Source organism: Salmo salar, chromosome ssa04 (assembly GCF_905237065.1).
Source record: "Salmo salar chromosome ssa04, Ssal_v3.1, whole genome shotgun sequence".
NCBI classification, from domain to species: domain Eukaryota; kingdom Metazoa; phylum Chordata; class Actinopteri; order Salmoniformes; family Salmonidae; genus Salmo; species Salmo salar.
The window spans coordinates 18,113,966-18,134,749 of NC_059445.1; the positions used below are offsets into that span (position 1 = coordinate 18,113,966).

A 20,784-nucleotide genomic window follows, 5' to 3' on the forward strand; every position below is an offset into this window, starting at 1 on the left:
GAAGCTTATAAAAGGGTCTTAGTTTCATTGTTCTTTCTCTTATGTTCCTGACTTGCTGTGGTGAGATACCTACACTGGTTCTTTCTCTCTGACCATGCTTAGAATAATGACTTGTAATGCTTTGTTACTTAAGCTTTATGCCTTGTATGTGAATCCATTCAAGCGAAGTAATACTTGAATTTTGAATTCTATTCTCATGACCATTCCTTGAACTTAGTCAGCTAAAGGCATAATACTTGATTGCACATGGTTTACACGGTGAACATTTGAATAGGCTAACTGCTTAGTCTTATTACGAGTCGCATCTGAGGTATTTGTAATATCATAAATACTGTATATACACGTCAAATATTACTGCCCACTACAGAGTCTCCGTCCCTCGTGGTTCTGACTCGGGAAGGAACGGCTCCTGATCCAGGGTCCTGATCTGGGGCCAGGGTTTGTGACCAGCTGCTTTAGAGGTCCAGTCTCTCCTACCAGCAACACCGGATATCAGCAGGTCCTCATGGACTGTAAACACAAATTGTACAGAAGAACATATAAAGGTTTATATAATAAACATATTATAAAATGTTAACCACAGTCAAGCCCATCTCTAACACTGTGATTCAAGTACCTAACAATATGGAGCCATTGGAGTTTATTATTTAAAAAAAATCCATATGTATTGATTGAAGAATTAAGTATAATGTTTTGGTTAGACTCATTAGGAAAACCCAGTCCCTGCAATGATAGAAAAATAACCAAGTCAATCAGCATGAAGTCAATTTTGTATTTAATTTCAACAAAATGGTTATACACTCACATAATTTGAAGTACAATACTTTTATTTCACAAAGCAATGTGACAAGTAGAATAACCTCTCACTATGGTAACACTTGACCTTTTCTGTAAATCTGGTACCCTCACTTTGATAAAAATTAATTTTAGAATACTTTGGAAAAGGTTCAACATTACATTACACACACCTTCACTCGTTTATGTGAAGTAAACATGAATTAAGGCACTATAATTTCCTCATTATAAAAAACAGCATCAAACAACAGGACAAGGTTGTCACTCTTCATCAGTGAAGCATTTTTACAGACACCATCACACCAACCATCACCATATCATCTACTCTGTCTCATCATACTCATTCTTTCCTCAGTTCACCTCATCCAGTTCCCTAATACATCCAAAACCAACAGAATTAACTATAAAACTATCTAGTTCTACATTACTATACACTATACATGGTCCCTGTGCATTTTCTGCTGGTGTATCCTGAGGTAGCTCCTCTCTGAGAACCTCTTCTCGCAGTGTATACAGGCGAATGGCCTCTCTCCCGTGTGGATCTTCAGGTGCATCTTTAGCTGGTGCTGGTGGGAGAACCTCTTCTCACACTGGTGGCAGCTGTAGGGTTTCTCCCCTGTGTGGACCCTCTGGTGCCTCTTCAGGTGGGACGATCGGGAAAAACGGGCCCGGCACAGGTGGCAGCTGAACGGTTTCTCCCCCGTGTGCATCCTCTGGTGGATCTCCACCTGTTGGGGGAAACTGAAGGCTTTCCCACAGAATGAACACGAGAAGCGCTTCTCTTTGGCGCTGCCACTTTTACTGATTCTGTCTCTACTACGGTCATTTGTAAATGGGCTTGTGTAGCCATTTATTAATGAGGAACTTGCATTGGCTGAGGTCTTGTTTAACATTAGGAGGGTATGAGGAGGATAAAGGCCAGGAAGTGTCTGTGTTGTTGTCGCAGGGTCCATGTTCCAGTTGATAGATCCTATAGAAGGCAGGCTGAAGGCAGCACCTGTTAGGGGGTTAACCTGAGGCGCCATCAGTCTCTCTGAATCACAACTATAGGAGCAGGACGGAGCATCGCTAGCCGAGTCTGTGTCTGTTCTCTCTAGCCGCATACGGACACCTCCCCGTCCCTGCAGACCAAATCTACGCATCGCCCTGATCTCAGCCAGTCTGTTGTCATGGAGACTAAGTTCAGTTGTTGTTTTGTGTTCGACTGTTTGTTTCTGGTTGTGGTTAACAGTGTTGATCCCCAGCCCAGAGTTGAGGACGCTGTCCCATCCACTGACCTCCACTATGTCGCCTCTGGTCCTGGCCTGCTCAGTGATGTTATTCCCCAGGTCCTTGGCTGCACCGGTCTGGGAATCCAAGATGGCCACCCAGTCTCCTCTGTTAGCCTCCAGCCAACCACCTGCAGGAAGAGTTTACAAAATAGACTTTACAAACATGGCAGAGAAAATGTAACGTTATGACTATAACTATGGTTCCCTGAAGGAGGGAAATGAGGTACATCATACTACGGGAGTTGGTTGAAGGATCTACAATCATGCCTGAGAAGGCCAATGAAATCTGCGCCTAGCTGGAAGCCCCGCCTTCCACAGATGACAAGCGTGAGACTCAGATTCATTACTTCAATTTAATAACGCTTTTCACCAAGCCCTGGAACTGGGCCAAACAGGTGTTCTACCTCATTTTGCTCCTTCAGGGAACAATAGTTATAGTCTTGACGGTACGTTTCTTTTCAGTCAACTTCAGTATAACATACTATGGAGAAATATAATCACGCCCCAAGCCGAACCCAACGGATACTAAATGAAACGGCCCATGACTGACCACCTAGACGGGGCAGTCCAGATGATGCACACAGGGCGTCCTGCCTGGTTACTTCCTGTCCCAGCCGTAAGCACATGGTGGGCTACACTGGGAGCTGTGACATCCAAACGATAAAATATCACGTGTGTGGTGATGCCCAACTCGCCACAGCACAAATACCTCCTATAGTCAACCCTTTAAACAACGCCCAAGTGAGCGTGTACACCGCTAGGTAAACCTAGCCCCTTGCTGCTATATGCCCAGGAGATAGCTGGATTAGCAAAACAGAAGAAAAAAAAGCTGGTCATATAACCGGATATCCCGGGACCGTTCAATGTATGTGCGTAAAGCTCTCAGCTGACACAGGGCATGTAACCGCTGTTGCTCTTCAGAAGCAAAAGGAAGAGGTGAAAAGGGAAATAGCTCAAAAGGAAAGGAACTGTAGGACATAGCCATGATATTGGACCCAATACCACCTTAGGCGAACTGAGTACAGGGAGGGTGTACAGATAACACATGGAAGTCCCCAACCACATTTAGCCAAAGCCATTAGCAGGGAGTTTTTTTTTTTTTTTAGAAGATCTTCAGATCCATTAACTCCAAAGGCTGAAAGGGGGCCGCACACAGTGCCTCCAAAACCGGTCTGAGACGATGTAGATCTTTCAGGAAATGCACAACCAGGGGGTGGGCCCCCATTGACGCTCCGTCAATTCCCACAACACACTGAGATAACGGCCATGTACACTTTTAACGTGGAGAATGCCCGCCCCTTCTAAAAAAATCTCCTGTAGTAACATAAGGCTGTCCCTCACAGAGCACTGAAAAGGAACAAGTCCTTTATCTTGGTACCAGAGTTCAAACACTTGCCACTTATACGCATACAGCCCTCTCGTGGAAGGCGCCCTTGTAGACAATGGTAGCAAAACATTCTGCGGTAAACCTCTAGCCATCAGATTGGCCACCTCAGGGGCCAGGCCCATAGGACCCAAATCTCCAGCTAAACGTGCCTCGGACAACAGGTCCCTCCCGGCACACCCTCTTCAATGTGGGCTGAATCAGAACCACGGGCAGAAACGCGTAAAGGAGGGTCCGAGGCCACTGGTGTGCCAGAGTGTCCGTTCCCAACGGGGCACTCGGGTCCCTCATCGAGAAAAATAGCCGACTCATGCCGTGACAACACCTGGCGCATGAAAACTCATCGCGACAGTAGCCAGGGATCCCTCCGCTGGCCCAGTGCCCGAAGACATGTCGGGGACACCTGAATCTACCAGTTTAGGTGGTGTTGTGACTTTTGGCTAATTAATATTAAGATAATTTACTGATTTAATTATTGGAATAATTAACTTATCAGATTTATTTGATTAATTTGGTTATCCTATCCAAATGAATCTAAGAGGGGCACCATTAAGGGTTGGATATAGAGAGACCCTTGAATTAACTATCAGTACTTATCATTAGTCAATTTACGTCGAGCTCTGAAACCACAAGAACCCAATCGCTTACAAATTAACTCCATGTCACAAATAATTCATTCAATGTTTTATTTACTAGACTAAATAAGTTGGAAAATTAAGTAGTTAAAGACACAATATACGACTGGGTACAAGGGGGTACAACACAGTTTGAGGTGAGAAGCCCCACAGGTCAATATGAAATAGGTTTCCGTACTCAACTCACACAAACCCAACTGAACATTCACAGGACTTGTGAGAATAACATGATCTTACTCATTGAAAGAGAAAATGTCGACCATAGGGTTTAGAGACCGGTCTAATGAATAATGCAATCTGTGACGTACCTCGATTGGCCTTGCCACTTGGGGTAACTGTTGTAAGAATGGGTGTTTGGGGCAGCTGGCATGGGAGGACCCGATCCCTTGCCACCTCCCATCCCCGAGCTAAGTGCGCGGGGGCTGTCTCCTTCTCCGCACCATAGCAGGACCATCTCTCACCTCGCTCCTGGAAGCGGGGCGGAAATCAGGCAGGTCCGACCTGGTGCTGGGCCTGGCCCCCGGCAATCCCAAAGGAAGACAACCGTGCAGTGCCTCTTCCTGCTTCTTTCTGGTCTTGAACTGGGCCTCCAGGGCCAAACGGGGCAGGTACTTCCCACCAAACCTTGATGTCTTCTGACGCGGGGGTGAACACGGCCACTTCACCTCCAAACGCATAGCCACCTTGCGGCACAGTTCTATGAGCGATGTGTTGGATACCAGGGTTTCCCCCGCTACTCCCGTAGAATGAGGAGGTGGCTGTCCTGGAACTAAGTCCTCTTCGTCACCCGAGAAACCCCGGAGCTGTCCAGAGACACGAAGTCATCATCTGAACCTGGGCACTGTATGTCACCGTGATAGACTGAACCAGCTGGCTCACCATCTCCCTGCTGGGAGGCTAGTTCCACCTGTTTCCGACAACAGCCTAAAGTGCCTCTCCGCTTCCTGCACCTCGTTTCCAACAGAATCCTGGGAAGCAAAGTTGCCATCGGTAACTCCAAGCTTCCTCAAGAATGCTACAGGTCTTTCCAGGGAGTTTGCACGCAGTATGTGGCAATGCGCACACATACTGTTCTGAGCAAGGGTCGCCGGTTCCAAGCCGAGACAAACTATTCTATAACCGCATAACTGGGGGTATGATCACGACCCCTGCTTAGCCATCGTCGTCTTGATCGCTTTCTTACTCATTACTCTAGCAAACTGAAGAATAAGGAACTGGTTGATTAGGAAACGTATAACAAATACAAACTTCTGTACACAACGTCCAGGGGGTGAGCACGCTCTACCACTACGGGACAGTTTAGTTGGTGCAACGCAAGAGTCTTGTTTTCCAATTATTTGTTTTAGTAGCTTGAATCGTTCCTGTTCACAAGTTGAAGAGCGGGATAGTTGAAGGAATGCCTTGTTTGGCATGATTGTAGATCCTTCAACCGAAGTCGCAAGAGTGCGACTCCCCATAGTATGTTGAACCAAAGTTGACTGACTAATGGGGAACTGATTTACATGTTTTGAGTCAATTACCTGGTCAAGGTTATACATTGTGTTTTTGTATGTAAACATAAGTCGAGGGCATTATCACTTTTATACAACGGGTTACCAACATATTAAAATAACGATTGATATATTTTCGTTAAATATTATTTTGATCAATTTATTCATACTATTTCATCCTTCCACAAGATGTAGTCCCGACACAAATCTGGGGTTGCTATCCAAGCCGGCTGGTCGTTCGTTCTACTGGTTCGGTTGCTAAAGACGTGACCCAGTCGTTCGTTCTGAATGTTCCATTGCCATACTGGCTGGCAACGTTATTATCCCTTGCTTGCTAGCTAGCCAACAACGGCTAATTTACAGTTAAGTCAAACAGAGCAGCCAGAATAACAACAGTAGTTGTATTTGCATTTGTATTTGCATTTGTATGCTGTTTTCTAGTGACATTTATTTGGATACATCCATAACAATGAGCTAATGAGGCACGATTTCACCTGGCATAGAAAATGTGCTCACTCTAGTTAAAAGAAAAGTGCCTAGTTAAATAATGATTCATGATTTCGACGGCTGAGAAACGCTGCCTGCCTGTCTCTCGTCCAGACTCGTTCATTACTATGGGACAATTGGTGATAGGATTTGAACATTGAAACAATATTCAAGGTTTTATACAAATCTCTGCTGTTGAAAACTAAATGTTAGTCTAAAAGAAATGTGAGATAATGTTTAGATGCCTTTTATAGTGGAGATCAACTTCCCTGCCTGGGCTGATGAGACAGTAGATAGCGCAGTCAGATGGAACAGACTAAATAGGCATTTTAACATCATAGAATAAGCCGGTGGTAACTTGTGGAATAGACACCGGCTGGAAGAAAGAATAATAACCAGGTGCATCACTATTCTATTACTGTATGTAGGCTATATGTATTACTATTCACATTGAAGATCTATTGCTGTATGTAGGCTATATGTATTTCTCCCTTACCTTGCTCCCCCATCTTTAGTCCACTCAGCAGATCAATGCTCTCTGGTCCATCTTCTATTGTCTCCTCTTTGACTAGCAGCAGATCAGGCTTCCCATCCTCCATGTCTACTGACTGTAAGAGATACAGAGTGAGAGGATGTTGGATCAAGAAATCTGATATGAGCCCCCTGCTATGGAGCATCTTCTGATTGGGTAATGAGGGATTGCTATGAGTACTATGCAAACATGTTAGTTGATTTTATACTAAGCAAATGTGTTAATTGATTTGATTACTTGACACTCTTTAAAATGGTTTGATAATTCAGAGGCATGGTCCCACACTTCGGACAAAATGAATTAAGACCTGGGCATGTATCCACAAAGAGTCTCAGAGTAGGATTGTTGATCTAGGATCAGGGCCCGTATCCACAAAGCATCTCAGAAAAGGTCCTAGGAATTCTGCTAAAACCAGTTTAAGACAAAAATAACTCCCAGCTCAGAGTAGGTTTTAGGATGATGTTTAGACACTGCCCAGACAAACTCTGAGCCAGGAGTAAAATCAACTCAGAAAAGTTTCTCAGCTGGTCATCACAACAGTTTGAGGTACTGCAAAGGAAAGATGGTGATGAGGCCCATTGACATTGTTGCAAATGATGGGGAATAACCAATCACAATGAGGCATCGCCAGCTGTGAACTCTACAGCACGCCTCAGACAACCATGTTGAATGTGACTGTGCATCTTAATGTTGCCATGGTAAAACGTTTGATACTGTTTAATTTCGCCTGACACGATCAATTCTCTTAATTATTGGCATGCATAAACTTTTTTTAACCAATTCTGATGGTTGTTAAAGGCAGAATTTTGACAATATTACCGTTATATCAATACACTCTTCACTCCCGTTTAACAACTTCAAATCGTATGAAAGGTCGATCATTTTCATTAAACACATTCATATGGAAGGTCCAATTTAGACATCTTTTTGAATAACGCGATATTGCGCTCCAAAGGGATAACTTGAAATAACATAATGTAGGTCATTAAATAAATCGATAGAAAAACATGTTTATTTATTTGCCTACTTGTTATAAGTATTTAGGCATATCATGTGAAATAGAAACTCATGTGAAATCATTGGCAAAGGCACAAGAGATACTGCTGCATGTAGATTTAGATTATTTATGGATCGATCATATAGAATTATCAAAACATTTGAACAAAGCAATTGCATGTGACGCAGGAACCACCGACTCGCTGCATTTTTCTATTATCGAGACACTTGCTGGTAACTCTTAACGCTCACGAGGTGTCCTAAATATCTGTCTACTAGGTGTGAATTATGACTAAAGAGGCTTCATGCATAGATTTTATTTTACCCATAAGAGTAGAATGTTTCTATTCTCAGCACTTACGACCAATTTTCTCCTCTGAGACGCTTTGTGAATACGGGCCCAGGTCCCCACCTGTCTACATAGTCCTATTCATTATGATAGAAAACTGATCCTAGATCAGCACTCCTACTCTGAGAGGCTTTGTGGATACGGACCCTGACCTAATACCATTCAGACAGTAGTTTACAGTGGACTCACCTCAGTGAGACTGTGTGTGGTCCTGTGCTGCTCAGCTGGTGCCTCTTTGGTTGCAGGAGGAGGTGTAGTTTGTTTGTCCATGATCATGGTCACCTCAGGGTTCCCCAGACCCTCCTCACACCCCTCCTCCTCCTTCACCAGCAGCACATCTGGACCCTCCTCCTCCTGGAAGAGAGCGGTGATACAGATTACACAGACATACTCCCTCAGGTACGTGCGCACACAGATAATAAACACTTTAAGCAGAGTGTTTACCCATCCTTATGCTTATAAAGTGCTGTCGGTGTATGCAGAATAGGGTGAGATCAGATGTGATGTATGCTAAAAGAATCAATGAAACTCCTAGAATGCCCAAGAACACAAAGGCAACTTGCCTAAATGACTACAGACCCGAAGCACTCACGTCCGTAGCCATGAAGTGCTTTGAAAGGTTGGTAATGGCTCCCATCAACACCATTATCCCAGAAACCCTCGACCCACTCCAATTTGCATACCGCCCAAACAGATCCACAGATGATGCAATCTCTATTGCACTCCACACTGGCCTTTCCCACCTGGACAAAAGGAACACTTATGTGAGAATGCTATTCATTGACTACAGCTCAGCGTTCAACACCATAGTACCCTCGAAGCTCATCAATAAGCTAAGGATCCTGGTACTAAACACCTCCCTCTGCAACTGGATCCTGGATTTCCTGACAGGCCTCCCCCAGGTGGTGAGGGTAGGTAGCAACACATCTGCCACGCTGATCCTCAACACTGGAGCTCCCCAGGGGTGCGTGCTCAGTCCCCTCCTGTACTCCCTGTTCACCCACGACTGCATGGCCAGGCACGACTCCAACACCATCATTAAGTTTGCAGACGACACAACTGATCACCGACAACGACGAGACACCCTATAGGGAGGAGGTCAGAGACCTGGCCGGGTGGTGCCAGAATAACAACCTATCCCTCAACGTAACCAAGACAAAGGAGATGATTGTGGACTACAGGAAAAGGAGCACTGAGCACGTCCCCATTCTCATCGACGGGGCTGTAGTGGAGCAGGTTGAGAGCTTCAAGTTGCTTGATGTCCACATCAACAACAAACTAATATGGTCCAAGCACACCAAGACAGTCGTGAAGAGGGCACGACAACAAAGCCTATTTCCCCGTCAGGAAACGAAAAAGATTTGGCATGGGTCCTGAGATCATCAAAAGGTTCTACAGCTGCAACATCAAGAGCATCCTGACTGGTTGCATCACTGCCTGGTACGGCAATTGCTCGGCCTCTGACCGCAAGGCACTACAGAGGGTAGTGCGTACGGCCCAGTACGTCGCTGGGGCTAAGCTGCCTGCCATCCAGGACCTCTACGCCAGGCCGTGTCAGAGGAAGGCCCTAAGAATTGTCAAAGACCCCAGCCACCACAGTCATGACTGTTCTCTCTACTACCGCATGGCAAGCGGTACCGGAGTGCCAAGTCTAGGACAAAAAAGGCTTCTCAACAAGCCCCCAAGCCATAAGACTCCTGAACAGGTAATCAAATGGCTACCCGGACTATTTGCATTGTGTGCCCCCCCCCCCAACCCCTCTTTTTACGCTGCTGCTACTCTCTGTTTATCATATATATATAGTATATAGCTAACTCTCTCTCCTCTGCTCTCATCCTTCTAGACCTATCTGCTGCCTTTGATACTGTGAACCATCAGATCCTCCTCTCCACCCTCTCCGAGTTGGGCATCTCCGGCGCGGCCCACGCTTGGATTGCGTCCTACCTGACAGGTCGCTCCTACCAGGTGGCGTGGCGAGAATCTGTCTCCGCACCATGCGCTCTCACCACTGGTGTCCCCCAGGGCTCTGTTCTAGGCCCTCTCCTATTCTCGCTATACACCAAGTCACTTGGCTCTGTCATATCCTCACATGGTCTCTCCTATCATTGCTATGCAGACGACACACAATTAATCTTCTCCTTTCCCCCTTCTGATAACCAGGCGGCGAATCGCATCTCTGCATGTCTGTCAGACATATCAGTGTGGATGACGGATCACCAGCTCAAGCTGAACCTCGGCAAGACGGAGCTGCTCTTCCTCCCGGGGAAGGACTGCCCGTTCCATGATCTCGCCATCACGGTTGACAACTCCCTTGTGTCCTCCTTCCAGAGTGCTAAGAACCTTGGCGTGATCCTGGACAACACCCTGTCGTTCTCCACTAACATCAAGGCGGTGACCCGATCCTGTAGGTTCATGCTCTACAACATTCGCAGAGTACGACCCTGCCTCACACAGGAAGCGGCGCAGGTCCTAATCCAGGCACTTGTCATCTCCCGTCTGGATTACTGCAACTCGCTGTTGGCTGGGCTCCCTGCCTGTGCCATTAAACCCCTACAACTCATCCAGAACGCCGCAGCCCGTCTGGTGTTCAACCCTCCCAAGTTCTCTCACGTCACCCCGCTCCTCCGCTCTCTCCACTGGCTTCCAGTTGAAGCTCGCATCCGCTACAAGACCATGGTGATTGCCTACGGAGCTGTGAAGGGAACGGCACCTCCATACCTTCAGGCTCTGATCAGGCCCTACACCCAAACAAGGGCACTGCGTTCATCCACCACTGGCCTGCTGACCCCCCTACCTCTGAGGAAGCACAGTTCCCGCTCAGCCCAGTCAAAACTGTTCGCTGCTCTGGCACCCCAATGGTGGAACAAGCTCCCTCACGACGCCAGGACAGCGGAGTCAATCACCACCTTCCGGAGACACCTGAAACCCCACCTCTTTAAGGAATACCTAGGATAGGATAAAGTAATCCTTCTAACCCCCCCCCCTTAAAAGATTTAGATGCACTATTGTAAAGTGGTTGTTCCACTGGATATCATAAGGTGAATGCACCATTTTGTAAGTCGCTCGTCTGCTAAATGACTTAAATGTAAATATATGCATAGTCACTTTTTAACTATACATTCATGTACGGTACATACAACCTCAATTGGGCCGACCAATCAGTGCTCCCACACATTAGCTAACCGGGCTATCTGCATTGTGTCCCACCCGCCAACCCCTCTTTTATGCTACTGCTACTCTCTGTTCATCATATATGCATAGTCACTTTAACCATATCTACATGTGCATACTACCTCAATCAGCCTGACTAAGCGGTGTCTGTATGTAGCCTCGCTACTTTTATAGCCTCGCTACTGTATATAGCCTGTCTTTTTACTGTTGTTTTATTTCTTTACCTATTGTTCACATAATACCTTTTTTGCACGATTGGTTAGAGCCTGTAAGTAAGCATTTCACTGTAAGGTCTACACCTGTTGTATTCGGCGCACGTGACAAACTTTGATTTGAAAAGTCCCATTTTGTGTTTATTAAACAAACACGTTTTAAATACATCATATGAAAACCACACACAGTGCATTCAGAAAGTATTCATACCGCTTGACTTATTCCACATTTTGTTGTGTTACAGCCTAACTTCGAAATTGATTAAATATTTTTTTCCTCACCCATCTACACATTAGTACTGCATGGTACACCGAAATCTCAGAACTTTTTTGACACACACAAAAAATAATAAACAGTCCGGCACTACAATTTGTTACGTCCGGTACTTCTGTCAAATGTGTCTCACGTGATTGAGAGGATCAAGTCAGCACAGCCTCATTATAGCGCAAAGAACCTCCTCTACTTATTCATTGCTAAAGTGTGTTAACTTATGCCGCACAGAAGTTAACACACTTGAATAATGCACCACGGCATGTAGAAATATTGAAACTGTTCATTACAGTTCGCAAAACAATGTCTAAACAGGCTAGAACACATTTACAATGCAAGACGATACTTACACACTCGTTTCTAACATGGAAGTTCAGCATTCCTGAACAGTACCATCACAAAAGTCAGAATGTTGAATAAATGTATATTTAACTTTACCCGTTGTCCTCTGATTTTGTCCTTATGTAGGAGGTAAACTGAGACAAAATATCCACAGGGATGAGTTATTAGCCCGACTTTCAGTACGCTGGACTATGGTTGGTATTACCGGTTTTTAATTTCAATACAGTTGCAAATTTGCACATGACAAACACTTGCACAATATGGCCGATCCTAACCGAACCACAGCTGATTGTGAGGAAACTATGTTCGGTTACATTCAGCTATTGTTGATATATTGTTCATCAGGTGCAATGTGTTAAGAGATTGAAAGTACAATACATTTTATTCAACATTCTGGCTTGTAGAGACTGCTGCATCTTTTGTAGGGCGACTTCAGTCAGACTGATAAGCCATGGAGTAACCATGGTAACAACCTGATGTTTGGACAAGGTAGCATCCAGCTTTAATTAAGCTAAATTTCCTTGCTAGCTTACAGCTGAATTCACTACCCTAGTTCTTTGTTTGTGATATGCAAACCATGATGCAAAATATGCTGATTTCAAAGATGATTGTCACCAAAAACGTTATTAATTCACTTTGTCTCCCTCGCCAACAAAAACAAATTAACTTGTCTTCCTTCCTTTGCCTCCCATCTGGCTTCCACTCGATTTCATAGCAACAAACTCAGATTCCAGCCACATTCTGCCTCGCGAATGACATTAATTTCTTAGACAGTGCACACTTTTATAAAAGAAGAGATTGCTTCTTCTATGCAAATGTTGTTAGTACAATAAAATAATTATCTTAGCAGTTGCCAATAAAATAAGTCCTAAATGGAAAGGAAAACAAGCTCAATTACTCAATGCATGCACACACTCCTATTGAATAATATGCATTCACCTGCATTGTGAATAGACTTAGGCTACATCTTGATTTACCCAGTGTATCAATACAGATTTTCCATTGAAATAAATGATTACCATGTTGTTTTCTAGTTAGATTGGTAAAAAAAGACCATTTGAATATAACTGTATAATTGATTCAATTAATGCATACATGGCTGTCTCTAAAACAAATTGACGTAAAAATGTAATGATATTGAACTCAAAAGATGCCCAACGATTGAACAGAGCAGTATCTGAATTGATCTGACTGGATCATGTGCCATTCTGTGACTTTGGCAAATACGCCTTTTTTTGTGGTATCGTTTTGGTGTCAAGTATCGTGATACTAAACCTGGTATCGATATCGAAGTCAAAATTCGGGTATCGTGACAACACTAACCCATAATGACAAAGTGAACACATGTTTTTAGAAATTTTTGCACATTTATTGAAAATGAAATACATATCTAATTTAAATAAGTATGCACATCCCTGAGTCAATACATGTTAAACTAATGAACTGAGTCTCACACCTGGACTGTACAATACTTCCACATTCTTTTAAACTGTCTTCAAGCTCTGTCAAGTTGGTTGTTGATCATTAATCAACGGGTGGGTCTAATCCTGGACGCTGATTGTTTAAAACCGCATTCCAGGCGGTGTCTATTCCACAAGTTACCACCGGGTAAAACTATGATGTTAAAATGCCTATTTACGCTGTTTCATCTCACTGCGCAATCCACTGTCTCATCAGCCCAGCCAGACAATTTATAAACTTGATCTCCACTGTAAAAAGCATCTAGACATTATCTTCCATTTCTTTTAGACTAGCAATTGGTTTTCAATAGTGGAGATTTTTATAAACCTTGCTGTCTTTCTCTGACATTTGCAACATTGTTTCAGTATTGAAATTCGAATTCCAGCTGTCCCATAGTAATGAACAAGTAAGGGTCGGGAGTCATGATGAGACAGGCAGGCAGCTTTTCTCAGCCAGTCGAAATCATGAATCAGCATAGTTTTTATGGATATATAGTGTACAAAGAAATGCCAATAGAAAACAGGTAAAACGAAACAAAGTGCAGCTAGTTTGGAGTCTTTCCAGCTTCAGTTTGAAGTGATTGTGTTAGATGTGTTGTTGGCTAGCTCCTCTGAACAAGTGTCCTGACGAGAGAGCACATTTCCTATGCCAGGTGGAATCGCGCATCATTAGCTCATTTTTATGGATGATTCCAAATAAATGTCACTAAAAGACAGCTTTGTCATTCTGGCTGCATTGTTTGATGTGACTAAGTTAGCCGTAGTTGGCTAGCTAGCAAGCAAGAGATGATAACGTTGAAAATAGTGGTAGGTGATGTGGTGTTGGATTTGCCACAAACATAACGCTTTGTATTGAGGGCATAAAGTTAAACATTTTAGGCACATTTTTTGCAGTTTTAATTTAGTCCCTTCTTGCAAACAGGATACATGTTTTGGAATATTTTGTATTCTGTACAGGCTTTTTTATTTTTACTCTGTCATTTAGGTTAGTATTGTGGAATAACTACAATGTTGTTGATCCATCCTCAGTTCTCCTATCCCAGCCATTAAACTACAACTGTATTAAAGTCACCATTGGCCTCATGGTGAAATCCCTAAGAGGTTTCCTTCCTCTCCGGCAACTGAGTTAGGAAGGACGTATGTATCTTTGCAGTGACTGGGTGTATTGATACACCATCCAAACTTCACCATGCTCAAAGGGATATTCAATGTTTTTTTTACCCTTCTACCAATAGGTGCCCTTCTTTGCGAGGCATTGGAAAACCTCCCAGGTTTTTGTGGTTGAATCTGTGTTTGAAGTTCACTGCTCGACTGAGTGACCTTACAGATAATTGTACTGGGTACAGAGAAGAGGTAGTTATGAAAAAAAAACATGTTAAAATCTATTATTGCGCATAGAGTGAGCATGCAACTTACATGTCTTGTTAAGCAAAGGTTTACTCCTGAATGTATTTAGGCTTGCCATAAGAAAGGGTTTGAATACTTATTGAATCAAGACATTTCAGCTTTTAATTTTTAATTCATTTGTAAAAAATGTCTAAACATAACTCCACTTTGACATTATGGAGTATTGTGTGTAGGCCAGTGACACAAAATCTCAATTTAATCAATTTTAAATTCAGTCTAACACAACAAAATTAGGAAAAAGTGAAGGGGTGAGAATACTTGCCGAAGGCATTGTACCTGTCTCAAAAAAAACTGTGCATGAACTTGATTAACTGCATTCATTTTCTCATTAAAAGTGTCTTGGGAAAAAATTAAGTAGTTGAATGGAAGTAATGAAATAGGCATTTGTGACCATCATATAGACTACACAGTACAAACACTATGTAACAGACTTTTTAGGTTTATATATATATATATATATATATATACACACACCTTATATCTATACACACCTTATATATCTATATACACCTTACATATCACACAATGTTTGGATGCAATATTCTACCCAGGAATATTCAATACTGAAATCTGTTACCCTTGTTATTCCAAATGCACCTGTGGATCTTTTCTGCTGACAACAATGAAAAGTAATCTTTGTCTTTAATGCAGGGTTTGATCTAAAAGGTCAGAAGTTATCTTGTGGAATAGTTACTTTCTATGTTATAGAGTGAATGGTTTTTCAGCTGGTGTATCCTGAGGTAGCTCCTCTCTGAGAACCTCTTCCTGCCGTGCGTACAGGTGAACAACCTTTCTCTCATGTGGACCTTCAGGTGCATCTTCAGCGGGTTCTGGTGGGAGAACCTCTTCTCACACTACGGCAGCTGTAGAGTTCTCCCCTGTGTGGACCCTCTGGTGCCTCTTCAGGCTGTACGAGTGGGAGAAGCGCATATGACACTGGGTACAGCTGAAGGGTTTCACCCCTGTGTGGACCCTCTGGTGGATCTTAAGGTTGCCAGCCTGGCTGAAGCGCATGTGACACTGGGTACAGCTGAAGGGTTTCTCCCCTGTATGGACCCTCTGGTGGGTCTCTACGTTCTGGAGGCAGCTGAAGCCTTTGTTACAGGACATGCAGAGGAACCGTTTCTCTTTATTTTTGCCTGATGTTGCTCCCCCTCCCTGAGCCTTGTCTCTTTGGTCCTTTGAGTTCAATACTTGATCGAAAACAACGCGGCTGTGTGAATCGGAAGGCCCCATCGACGTGGACACTCTGTCGCGATCCCTGAGAATGTGTAAAGGGGAGTGGGTCGCAACATTTGGATTAGTCTCTAAGCTTTCCCTGTAATCTAAGACATCTCTACCTTGTGAGTGTCCTTCTCCTAATTGAGTCTCGTCTGCATTCAGTGGGAGAGGAACGTCGTCCTCCACTTTCACAGTCACTTCGTCCATGACTATAACCACCCCTTTCTTATCTAGGCACCCTTCGGAGTATACACTACTACTGTACTGGTTCCAGTCCCCTCTAGACAGATCAGTCTGTCTCTCTAAACCCAAGGGCACGTTGACAGGTTCCGTCTCTGTAGTGTAAGAACAAGACAGATCATCACCACCAGTGTCTAACGTATCACCATCTCCACAGGAATGAACCATCTTCTGGCTCTGGTGAAATACCGGTAAATACTCGGAGTCAGGAGCAGGAGGACAGCCCAGTCTCCCCCGCCCTAGTCTCTCTGGGTCTGATCTGTGGTCAGATCCTGTGTATAAGAGACTGTGTGTTACAGTTAAAGTCTTGGTGTCTGTCTCTGACTTGAGGAATGCGTTCGGCGTTCCACTGACCTCCGTGATGCTACATCGGGTACTGGGCGGCGCTGGGGCGGTGGTGGTAGGGACCTCCGTGGCTACATGGGGCGCTCCAGTCTGGATCTCTCTGCTGTGTCGTGGGTCCTCCTCTCTTTCAGATCTCTCCTGCTTGACCCCAGGACCAACAGCCTCTGCATCTACAGACTGACACAAGAAGAGAGGTTATTACCTGTGCATGAGTTGAATTGGATGACAATGTCATAGGGAAGTCTCACAAGCTCTACTTTCGTCCCTTCGCTATATCGGCATTGAACATGTCACCCTCCCTAGGAGAGGGGATGACCTTGACAATTTATTATTAAAATGAGAGGCTGCCTGGATCTTTAATTTAAAGATCCTTGCTCCCTTTCAGCTAAACGTAGAGTTTGATCTGAAACCATTCTTCTGATTCTGTTTTTGCTATCCATTGTAAATAATGTTTGTAAGCCTATGTCGCCAAATTACACTACATGGTCAAAAGTATGTGAACATCCCTTCAAATTAGTGATTTGGCTATTTCAGCCAAATCCGTTGCTGATAGGTGTATACAATCAAGCACAAGGCCATACAATCTCTATAGGCAAACATTGGCAGTAGAATGGCCCGTACTGAGCTCAGTGACTTTCAACGTGGCACCGTCATAGGATACCACCTTTCCAACAAGTCAGTTCGTAAACTTTCTGCCCTGCTATAGCTGCCCCGGGTCAACTGTAAGTGCTGTTATTGTGAAGTGGAAATGTCTAGGAGCAACAACAGCTCAGCCGCGAAGTGGTAGGCCACACAAGCTCACAGAACTGGACCGCCGAGTGCTGAAGCTCGTTGTGCGTAATAATCGTCTGTTCTCGGTTGTAACACTCAATACCAAGTTTCAAACTGCATCTGGAAGCAACGTCGGCACAAGAACTGTTTGTCGGGAGCTTCATGAAATGGGTTTCCATGGCTGAGTAGCCACACACAAGCCTAAGATCACAATGCGCAATGCCAAGCGTCGGCTGGAGTGGTGTAAGGCTCACCACCATTGGACTCTGGAGCAGTAGATAAGTGTTCTCTGGAGTGATGAATCACGCTTCACCATCTGGCAGTCCAATGGAAGAATCTGGGTTTGGCGGATGTCAGCACAACGCTACCTGCCCGAGTGCATAGTGCCAACTGTAAAGTTTGGTGGAGGAGTAATAATGGTCTGGGGCTGTTTTTCATGATTCAGGCTAGGCCCCTTAGTTCCGGTGAAGGGAAATCTTAACGCTACAGCATACAATGACATTCTAGATTATTCTGTGCTTCCAACTTTTGTGGCAACAGTTTGGGGAAGGCCCTTTCCTGATTCAGCATGACAATGCCCCTGTGCACAAAGCATAGTCCATGCAGAAATGGTTTGTCGACATCGGTGTGGAAGAACTAGACTGGCCTGTACAGAGCCCTGACCTCAACCCCATTTTACACCTTTGAAATTAACTGGAATGCCGACTGTGAGCCAGGCCTAATCGCCCAACATCAGTGCCCGCGCTCACTAATGCTCATGTCTGAATAGAAGCAAGTCCCTGCAGCAATGTTCCAACATCTAGCGGAAAGCCTTCCCAGAAGAGTGGAGGCTGTTATAGCAGCAAAGGGGGGACCAACTCCATTTAATGCCCATGATTTTGGAATGAAATGTTCAACAAGCAGGTGTCCACATGCTTTTGTAGTTTATATCTATGATCATATGTAATCCATTCATGCTTTATATAAATCATGTTTTATTTATATCTGTAAATTAACCAATGAAATCAAACCACAGCTGGCTATGATTACAGACACTTGTGTGTGTCCTTTCAAACTCTAAACTAGTGACCTGCACTGTCATTATGAAGACAGCTTGGCTGTTGAAACGTTACAAAATTATTGCATCTGAGCTCCTAGTGTGTGCGGCAGTCCTTTTCTTTTTCAAGTCTCACAATCTCCCTCTGCTATGACAGATAAATTAGGATGTACATGTGAGTAGCCTTTCTGAAATAAACTGGCTACATTTGTTGGACTGTAATTTTTATGTAACACTATTACACTAACCTCTATCATGATAACATGCTGGGTTGAGGTTCCACTCTCCTCATTAACAGTGATTGGTTGGTCATCTCTCCATGTGTTGTGTTCCGCTGGCTTCACAAAGCTCCTGTGGCCTCCAGTGAGATGTCCTTCACCTGAAAGAGTCACTGGGGGAAAGAGGTGGTTAGGTTAGCTACTGTCAATGCTCAGTGGTATATTGTACACTACTGACACTGTCTAGAATTGGTAGGGATGTAAGGTAACACTTTGCATAACTTCTTAATACACTACTTATAGATCGATTGATTATGTTCCATGCATCATATTGTTTTCAATTAGTACATAATAGGAAATGCTGTAAATTAAGAATCTGGTTAGAATATGATATTTTGTCTTTATGCAAGATAGCTAAGAAATCAGGGGAATTATTGCATATTATGCAAAAACTGACCAAGACCCAATTTTGGTTAACACATCTAAAGTCACACATGGCAGATGGGAACGGGGCGACAGGCTGCGTCTTCTGCAAAATGTACCTCTTGCCATTCCTCTGTTTTGGTCGAGGATCTTGACACTACTGGGATGACTGGCGAGAACGCGCTCTTGCGTTGTCCTTTCTGCGCGCTCCCGTACCACCTTCAGTTCTTGTAGTTGTAGTTTCCTCCGCAATGACCTGTTTTCTTTCTGGCTTTGAGTTATTTCCAAACGAAACACTGCATAGTCGTCGTCTACGAGTTTACAGATCTCTGCTACGGCTGCATTCGCTAGCACCTCCATGATGGAGGCTATTTGCGTGTGAAAAACCATACAGTTAGCCATCGTTAGCTAGCAGCTAGCTAACAGTAGATAACATATATCAAACAAGTCCCGTCTCCAACGCGAACTAAACACTGCCTGTGGAAATAATGTGATGCTGTGCAGTAAAATTAATCATATTTTGAGTTACATGATGTTAATAAACGTCTAAATAACGACAATAAAAACGCTAACGTGGAAATTGTTATTGGTCAATGTTCATTTCCGTATAAACTGAAGAGAAAGGATCTTATTGGTTCTCGTCATAGCTCATAGGGTGTGGTTAAATGAAACATTTGTGTACTGTTTGAATTACGGTACAATTTATTATATTACAAAAATCTCCTATGATCAATCTTTCAAGATGACAGCAGACTTGTTTAGAAAGAACAGTGTGTTAGCAATAATATAGTAGAAGAATAAGGTCATTATTTATCCACATCACCTCAGTAAGGTAAATATTCAACTATACTTGTTCTTTCCTAGATCCTTATGGTAATTATTACAATACAGTGCCTTGCATAAGTATTCACCCCCCTAAAACTTCTAAATTGTGTGTTACAACCTGGAATTGAAATGGATTTAATTGTAATTTGTCAACAATTTATTGAAAATACAAATTATTGAAAATAAAAATGTATTGAAAATCTGTCAAAGTGGAACAAAAATTCTAAAATAGTTTGAAGATGAATGAAAACTAAAACACTAATATACCTTGATTACATAAGTATTCACCCCCCTGAGTAAATACTTGCTAGAAACACCTTTGGTAGTGATTACAGTGTTGAGTCTTCTTGGGTAAGTCTCTTGAGAGCTTTGCACACCTGTAGGCTATTGTGCAATATTTGCCCAATATTCTTTTAAATTCTTCAACCTCTATCAAAGTGTTGGGGAGCATGGCTAGACAGCAATTTACAAATCTTGCCCTCGATTTTCAAGCAGATTTAAGTAAAAAATGTAACTTGGCCACTCAGGAACATTCATCTTCTTGGTAAGCAACTTAGATTTGGCTTTGTGTCGTATGTTATTATCCTGCTGAAAGGTTAATTCCTCTGAGTGTCTGGTGTAAAGCAGACTGAAGCAGGTTTTCCTCTAGGATTTTGTCTGTGCTAGCTCCATCCTTTTTCTTTTCATCCTGAAAAATCCCAGCCTTTGCCGATGTCAATCATACCCATACCATGATGCAGCCACCACCATTCTTGAAAATAAGGAGGCAGTTACTCAGTCATGTGTTCTGTTGTATTTGCCCCAAACATAAGGCTTTGCATTTAGGCAAAAAAGTTTATTCCTTTTCTGTGTTTTTTTGCATTATTACTTTAGTGTTTTGTTGCATACAAGATGCATGTTTTGG

General features: G+C 43.5%; 2 protein-coding genes across 3 annotated transcripts in view; both read right to left on the reverse strand.

Annotated features, from left to right (window-relative positions):
- Positions 1–20,784, reverse strand: part of LOC106602427 (zinc finger protein 41) — a 61,839-nt gene that overhangs the window by 16,051 nt on the left and 25,004 nt on the right. The window lies entirely within an intron of this gene.
- Positions 759–19,696, reverse strand: zn271 (Zinc finger protein 271). 2 transcript variants are annotated; one of them, XM_045716228.1, is made up of 6 exons: positions 19,175–19,696; positions 18,663–18,805; positions 16,617–16,784; positions 8,128–8,292; positions 6,558–6,669; positions 759–2,194 (listed from the first exon to the last, which is right to left on the reverse strand). In XM_045716228.1, exons 1-6 carry the CDS (start codon positions 19,455–19,457, stop codon positions 1,230–1,232), a joined length of 1,836 nt encoding a protein of 611 aa, XP_045572184.1. In that variant the 5' UTR covers positions 19,458–19,696; the 3' UTR covers positions 759–1,229.

Bases quoted from the DNA above. Each gene is read 5' to 3' on its own strand.
- zn271 (XM_045716228.1), bottom strand. From the start codon at position 19,457: ATGGCTAACTGTATGGTTTTTCACACGCAAATAGCCTCCATCATGGAG. The intron at 16,785-18,662 runs GTTAGTGTAATA...TTCTTGTGTCAG, and splicing joins AGCATGTTATCATGATAGAG to TCTGTAGATGCAGAGGCTGT. The intron at 2,195-6,557 runs GTAAGGGAGAAA...CTCTTCCTGCAG, and splicing joins ACTAAAGATGGGGGAGCAAG to GTGGTTGGCTGGAGGCTAAC.